The 8472-nt window shown below is 31.2% G+C and overlaps 1 protein-coding gene across 1 annotated transcript in view; it reads right to left on the reverse strand.

Annotated features, from left to right (window-relative positions):
• Nucleotides 1-428: 428 nt before the first annotated feature.
• The window catches only part of LOC106476349 (Niemann-Pick C1 protein-like), a gene marked incomplete at both ends in the record, with an annotated part of 17908 nt that continues 9864 nt past the window's right edge, over nucleotides 429-8472 (reverse strand). The window contains 5 exons of the mRNA XM_013937007.1: nucleotides 429-576; nucleotides 2349-2416; nucleotides 2902-3016; nucleotides 4434-4549; nucleotides 7015-7205. Coding sequence (XP_013792461.1) covers nucleotides 429-576; nucleotides 2349-2416; nucleotides 2902-3016; nucleotides 4434-4549; nucleotides 7015-7205 — 638 coding nt within the window. The remainder of the gene's footprint in view (nucleotides 577-2348; nucleotides 2417-2901; nucleotides 3017-4433; nucleotides 4550-7014; nucleotides 7206-8472) is intronic.

An 8472-nucleotide genomic window follows, 5' to 3' on the forward strand; every position in this document is an offset into this window, starting at 1 on the left:
GAAAAGTTGATATAAATATTGTGACAGAGTCCCCCCTCCTACAGTTTTCCATGATAAGGTGATATAACTATTGTGACAGAGTCCCCCCTCCTACAGTTTTCCATGATAAGGTGATATAACTATTGTGACAGAGTCCCCCCTCCTACAGTTTTCCATGATAAGTTGATATAACTATTGTGACAGAGTCCCCCCTCCTACAGATTTCCATGATGGAAATGTAGAAAGGATCCACACCTTGTATGAAAGTAGCATTAATTTGTAGAAAAGTGAAAAATTTTGTTATGACTTTTCATAAATGTCTGAAGCCTTCACCAGGATGTTAATTTAGCCATGTAGGAGAAAACTATTATTTTATTTAGAGGAAAGTTGGAGTTAAGACTAGCCAGATCTTTCTTGTCTCTACTAGAAACAACAAATTAAACTATTACCTGTAAGGAAACACTCGAACATCTTTATTAGAGGAAGTTGCTCTGATTTTCTCAGTTAGCTTATCTGAAACGTATCGAGCCATCTCAAGACCCTTGTAAAAGTCCCTTGATGTTCGAAGAATGGTGTGATAGGTCATGAAGTGAGTGGCTAGATGAGAACAAGAAAAACTTTCAGCAATTTTTACTGCTAAATAAATTTCAAAGTTATAAAAACTATGAATTCTGGCATGTCAAAACTACATGAAATTCTGAAGAGTTTTTGAATCTTTTAATCTGACCTGGAAACACGTTAAAATATTAATCTTAAATCTAGGAGACTTGAATTTCGAAACAAATTTAGAATTTTACACTTTTGTTAAACATTATCCTGATTGGTATGGAAACATAAGGTACCAGAAAGGATCAAAGTGTATTTTTTCACATAAAAACGACATTTTTCTATATCTTTCAATAGCTATGTGTGTTTTATTTTAAGATCTTCAAACAAGGAAGTTATAAGCTGAACTGTCTGAGTGTTTTATGTTAGTTTTCGTGATATCACTTATGCAACGTACATGAGATATTTACATATTACAGTGAGTTTGCCAAAATAATAGAAACACTTTTCCCCTAATAAAGCAAATAAATGTTAAAAAAATCTGAAATCCTAGTTTTAAATAATTAATCCTCAACGTTTGGTTTAAACTATTTTTGAGAACATTTTTCATTTCTTTATAATAAAATGCACAGCACTTTCATTATAACACTACTTTAATTAATTACATTATGAAGATAATTATGAAGATTGAATCATGACCAACATTACTATATTTTCATTCAATCAAATAACTTTACTAAGTTCTAAACCATAAAGTTAATACAGCATTATATAACAAGATTAGACAGACAATACGTAAAGTATTGTTAAATCTAATGACGTCAAGATTAGGGTTAGGTGAAGTTTGAAAGTCACGACTCCATTCACTGGATACATTTCAATTCTTAATTAAACTAAGCTGCAACTATCAGTCTTCACATTTTCCAAAGGTCAGAAACCACATGACTCTTGATCTAAGTAAATCAGTTTGTCAATTCTTTATTAAACTAAGCTGCAACTATCAGTCTTCACTTTTTCCAAAGGTCAGAAACTACAAGGCTCTTGAGCTAAGTAAATCAGTTTGTCAATTCTTTATTAAACTAAGCTGCAACTATCAGTCTTCACTGTTTCCAAAGGTCAGAAGCCACATGGCTCTTGAGCTGAGTAAATCAGTTTGTCAATTCTTTATTAAACTAAGCTGCAACTATCAGTCTTCACTTTTTCCAAAGGTCAGAAACCACATGACTCTTGATCTAAGTAAATTAGTTTGTTAATTCTTTATCAAACTAAGCTGCAACTATCAGTCTTCACTTTTTTCAAAGGTCAGAAACTACATGGCTCTTGAGTTAAGTGAATCAGTTTGTAAAACTTAAAAGCTATTTACCACCTTACATTTTATGTGTTAAAAATACTGATTTTAACTGTTTAACTACAGAAATATTTAAGCATTGGATTTCACTTCTTAATGAAAATTCTCACTTTAGAAGATGACAGTTTTGGAATGATGTGTAAAAGTTAGGTGGAGCCTTGAATGAACTGTCCGTTACTTACGTTTTCAAGTTTAGAAATTTGAAATAATGAGTTAATATTAGAAGAAGGCTGAAAATAAACTGTTTGATCTTAGCAAAGTAAAGCTTTCAAAGAAAACGTATTATCACAGAAACACTTCACAACATTCACAAAAGCCACACGTAATATTAATAAAAGGTGAGTTGGTTTCATCTTCAAAAATAACACATCGTCATTCCTCATTTGAAGCTAATTTCCATTTTTTTTCAATATTTAATTAAAATTAGCTTCAACATTAAAAGTAATATATGATGTTACAGATTAGTCAACCTTACCTCCTATTTTCAGTTTGTTCCCACTGGTTGGGATTAGTTCCACAGCAGATCCAAACTGTGATTTTCCTCTGGATCAGACCAAAAACTGTTAACTTTCATTTTGTGATATATGTGATAAAATGTACACTATGCACTACCCTACATTACTAATTATATCATTTTTCAACACAAACGACTTTATTAAACGATTTAAACATTTATATCTTTTATCTATTCAATGGAACTAGGAGAGCAGAGGGGTGCAACTAAATGGTTGAGAGCAATATGTGACTTTCTTGCTATTTTTTACATTCTAGAGATCAAATCACTGAGAAGTTTTTTTAGATTAATAAGTTATTTCCTAGATTAACGAAACTAACTTTGTAAAACAAGCTCCCTGGTGGCTAGAGATATGGTAGAAAACAAAAATATTGATTTTACCAATTTCATAAATTTTTCAAGTTATTAATATTACAGGAAGTTCTCCCGAAAAAGTATGATAATAAATATGTACAATTTGTTTCAAGACACCTGGTGTCTTTATTGACAGTTAAATACAAAAATTCAAGCTTACGCTTTACTGCACTTCTCACTAGGTAGATCTGACAGAAAGAACGGCACATAGTGATCAAATTCTTTTCCAACAATCCGAGTGTCTGGGCTGGCACAACTTTCACACCCTAGTTTCTCTAGAAAAAAAGTGATTCAAATTTGTTGTAAAACAAACATAACACAGTAAGTAATAACACATCACCATTTCTGTTATGTATCAGTTAACAGTAAGTAATAACACATCACCATTTCTGTTATGTATCAGTTAACCGTAAGTATAAACACATCACCATTTCTGTTATGTATCAGATAACACAGCAAGTAATAACACATCACCATTTCTGTTATGTATCAGTTAACAGTAAGTAATAACACATCATTTCTGTTATGTATCAGTTAACAGCAAGTAATAACACATCACCATTTCTGTTATGTATCAGTTAACAGCAAGTAATAACACATCACCATTTCTGTTATGTATCAGTTAACAGCAAGTAATAACACATCACCATTTCTGTTATGTATCAGTTAACAGCAAGTAATAACACATCACCATTTCTGCAGCTTAATTGTCTTGAGAAAGATATAGATTATGAAATGTAGAATGTACAAGGCATAGTAATATAGGTTTAAAAGCAATATTACAAGTTTCTATAGTTTACATGCAGACTGAGGAAGGCTTTATGGGTATCTATTGTCTTATTACACTAATTAAGATTCTGATGTGATATTTAGCTTCCCATAGCGATTTTATAAATGATATGGTTTAGACATGATATTATGGCCTGGCATAACCTTTGTACACTTTTATATGGTTCTAAAATGATATTGATCTTCAGGCTGGCATGACGTATCTGATCCTCAGTTTGGTAAATCTATTGAGTACACTCTATATTACATCTATTCAAATAGAAAGTGGGAGTAGGTTTTGGGGAAAAAAATTCACATTCAAATATAGTTATAGGTTATGTTTTTATATTTAGACATTTTTTATTTTGCCAAAAGGAGCTTTGGCACGGCATGATAGGTGTGGCTTAATGACTATAACCTTCTTGATAACTTAGGAGCAGTAATACAATAGATGATGATTAATATTGAAGTAGCTAATTTTTTTAGTCAGACCGTTACTGTCAGCCAGTTTGTTGAGTTTTGTGAATAGTGAGTTTGTGTTTGAACAAAAAAACAGATGTACAAGAATGTGCCACATATACGAGAGATTTAGCGAGTAAGAGAAACTGTTTTCTAAATTTGTGAACACAAGTGAAAGCTACTAAAGCTAACTTGGGGATCTTGTAGTAAAAGAAATTAAAAGTTTCTGTTATCATTAAGTGGGATGGACTTAACAATTCAAAAGAACTAAACCAGCAATAGAGAAAGTTATATAATACACTGTCTAGCTGAGGCTTATAAGAAACAAGAAGAAACTGTTGAATTTAAATTCTATTTATACAATCTCTTACAAGATAAATGACTCAATATTAACAAAGTACACTTGGTTGTAATGTGCTGACATGAGTTTAAACAAGTATATTGTATTCTTTTCTTAAGACTTACCTTGAAATATTGAAGGGCAGTGAGTATGATTACTGTGTTCGTAGCAGCAGCTAATGCTTTTCATATAATCTATGAAGTCATCTAACCAACTAATCACCTCTTCTGCTAGGTACGTTCTGGGACAGAATAACAGAAATATTAATGTAAAAAACTGAATTAATTGTTTATCAAGAAACTGGAATAGTTGTAAAATATAATTTTGTAAGTATTAATAGACCCGTGTCATCTCCTAACGTCCATAACTAATCAGTATTAATACACCCGTGTCATCTCCTAACATCCATAACTAATCAGTATTAATACACCCGTGTCATCTCCTAACGTCCATAACTAATCAGTATCAATACACCCGTGTCATCTCCTAACGTCCATAACTAATCCTGATTAGTTATGGACGTTAGGAGATGATACGGGTGTATTAGATACTTTATTAATACACCCGTATCATCTCCTAACGTCCATAACTAATCAGTTTTAACATTTCGTCTGATTAGTTATGGACGTTAGGAGATGATACGGGTGTATTAGATACTTTTTTAACACTTCGTAAGCATCAATACACCCGTATCATCTCCTAACGTCCATAACTAATCCGTTTTAACACTAGTTAGTTTGGATAATTATGGATGGAATAATTTCATTACTAGTGGTAACATCCAGAATTAATATGATGCATTCTCAAAAAATCCATATGTACATAAACTACAACACTATTAAAACAAACCATATGAACATAAACTACAACACTGTTAAAACAACTCATATGTACATAAACTACAACACTATTAAAACAATTCATAAGTAAATAAACTACAACACCATTAAAACAACCCGTTTGTCCATAAACTACAACACTATTAAAACAACCCATAAGAACATTAACTACAACACTATTAAAACAACCCATTTGTACATAAACTACAGCAATATTAAAACAACCCATCTGTAGTTAACCTATGTCATTATTAAAAACTACCTATCTCTACTAAATCTACTACAATTTTAAAACAACACATCTTTAATTTTATTTTGTTTATCATCTGATGACTCTTTTCCAGCCAAACAATGCTGTAAAACAGTCCTGCCTGATGAAGAAAATATAAAAATTGTTCATTAAAACGTTTGAAATAATTCTAATTGTACAATAATTTTATGAGAATAATTGTTTATCTGTTTGTTTAAAGTATTCGTGTTTGAGCTACACCAACTTATTCAACATTATGGAGTATCATTAACTTGAAGTTCCAGTGACAATAAACTTTATGGCACATACTAGTTGAAATTTGTCTTAAAATAGATACGCACTGTGCTATGTACTAACCAAAGTTTGTGCTATATGTTAGCTAAACATTTTACTATGTGCTAGCTAAATATTGTGCTATATACTAGCTAAACATTGTGCCATATACAAGCCAAAGTTTGTGCTATATGCTAGCTAAACATTGTGCCATATACAAACCAAAGTTTGTGCTATATGCTAACTAAACATTGTGCCATATACAAACCAAAGTTTGTGCTATATGCTAACTAAACATTGTGCCATATACAAGCCAAACTTTGTGCTATATGCTAGCAAAACATTTTGCTATATGTTAGCTAAACATTATACTATGTGATAGCTAAATATTGTGCTATTTGCTAGATAAACATTGTGCTAAATGTCAGCTAAACTTTGTGCCATATGCTATATGAACTTTGTTATATATATATATATATTAGCTAAACACTGTGCTATATGCTATATCAACTTTGTTATATATGTTAGCTAAACACTGTGCTATATGCTAGCCAAGCTTTGTGCTACATTTTAACTAAACTCTGGACCAAAGGTTAGCTAAATTTTATGCTAAATGATAGTAAACTTGGTGCTATATGCTAGCTAATTATAAAATTCCATTTCTGACTGACTCCCTTAAAACTGGCAATAAAGTTTATCTAACCAGATATGAAACAATATCTTGTCAGAAATGTTCTTCAATATAAGCAAAAACCATAATTCATTGAATTCTTATTCAGTAATCTCTCAACTTGTCATTGTGAAAAGTAAATTACAAACAGATATTCTGATGTAATATGACCAGATCAGATTGTCTTAAATAGTGTGGTAGTTTAGGTTAGTGATAACAAGTTTTATTAACTGTAAGTAGCCACAACTTCATTTCTCATCAACAAGTCTCAAATGTTGAAGAAAAAGTAGGCATCTGTGCAAGGTTTCTATACAAACTATAGTCTCTCTAGCTTATAGTATTGTAAACACAGAATACAGCTTTTGATTACAAAATACACAGACAGACAAACTCATTGGTGGATTTTGGAGGGGACAACCTCCCCCTTTGTCATAAAAATTATTTGTTATAAGCAAATTTGATTCACGTTAAAACCACATGGACTTAATTACTTTGATTTTACAATTTAGTTGTAAATAATTTTTCATTCTATTTCCAAAACGTTGCAGTGAAGCCATTGAGTTGTTATATATTATTAGATGCACATTATAATCTATCACTCAAGGTTCCATGTCTCTCGATCTGTCCATTGACAAATTACATGAATCTAAAATTACAGAAATGATCAAATGTACTTTTCTTTCCTTCCAGCAGCTCCTTTCAGAATAAAGTAGAAGCTGTCACTGTCGCACTCCGGATGCGAACACACCCGGTCCTGCATCTCTAAATCTGAGTAATTGTATCCATCTGTAATGACGAAGTATACCGGAGGACCAACTGACAGGTACTTGTTAATACTCTTGAAGTACGACAGCAGATACGAGTCCTTAAAAAGAAAAATATAAACATAATAAACTATGCTGTAATGAAAAACAACAACAAAGTTTCTGTTCAGTTTTATATTCAGGCTGAGATAAAAAGTAAACTTCTGGAGAAACAAATACACACTGTAGTCCTAACTTAATAAAGTACTCATTATGGTAACACATTCCAAAATTGGATGAATAATATATGTGTAAATATTATTGTTAAAATTTGTTTATTCTTTAGCTAAACAAAGAGATCACTGGGTAGAAAACGGTTATCACCAGAAACATAAATCATTTGACTGAAAACATGTAGGATACGGGAAGTGTTGTCAGTTTTTAGTTTATCATAAGAAATATACAAATGAAGTCACCATAAGTCATTTGACTGGAAACAGTAGATTACAGGAAGTGTTGTCAGTTTTTAGTTTATCATAAGAAATATACAAATGAAGTCATCATAAGTCATTTGACTGGAAACAGTAGATTACAGCAAGTGTTGTCAGTTTTTAGTTTATCATAAGAAATATACAAATGAAGTCACCATAAGTCATTTGTCTAGGAACATGTAGAATACAGGAAGTGTTGTCAGTTTTTAGTATATCATAAGAAATATACAAATGAAATCACCATAAGTCATTTGTCTAGGAACATGTAGAATACAGGAAGTGTTGATGTTGATCTAGTAAAAATAGATTTCACTTTGAAGAGATTAGAACACCTTAAAGCAACAAAACACAAGAACATAAAGTATCAATTGGCCAAACACCTTAATGGTAATTACTGAAGACATTGAACTCACAAGAGTGTCGTAGCAAAATTTTTAATACCAACAGCCACTGTTAGTTAGCAGCTTAAACAGCTCAAAAACAAGAGAACTGTATACCTACTAGAAAATCAGTAAACTTACTACAACAAATATAGTATACCTACTTAGAAAATCAGTAAACTTACTACAACAAATATAGTATACCTACTTAGAAAATCAGTAAACTTGCTACAACAAATATAGTATACTTACTAGAAAATCAGTAAACTTGCTACAACAAATATAGTATACCTACTTAGAAAATCAGTAAACTTACTACAACAAGTATAGTATACCTACTTAGAAAATCAGTAAACTTACTACAACAAATATAGTATACTTACTTAGAAAATCAATAAACTTGCTACAACAAATATAGTATACCTACTAGAAAATCAGTAAACTTACTACAACAAATATGGTATACCTACTAGAAAATCAGTAAACTTACTACAACAAATATAGTATACTTACTTAGA

This window comes from Limulus polyphemus, unplaced genomic scaffold (genome assembly GCF_000517525.1).
Source record: "Limulus polyphemus unplaced genomic scaffold, Limulus_polyphemus-2.1.2 Scaffold10355, whole genome shotgun sequence".
In the NCBI taxonomy this organism is placed as follows: Eukaryota; Metazoa; Arthropoda; class Merostomata; order Xiphosura; family Limulidae; genus Limulus; species Limulus polyphemus.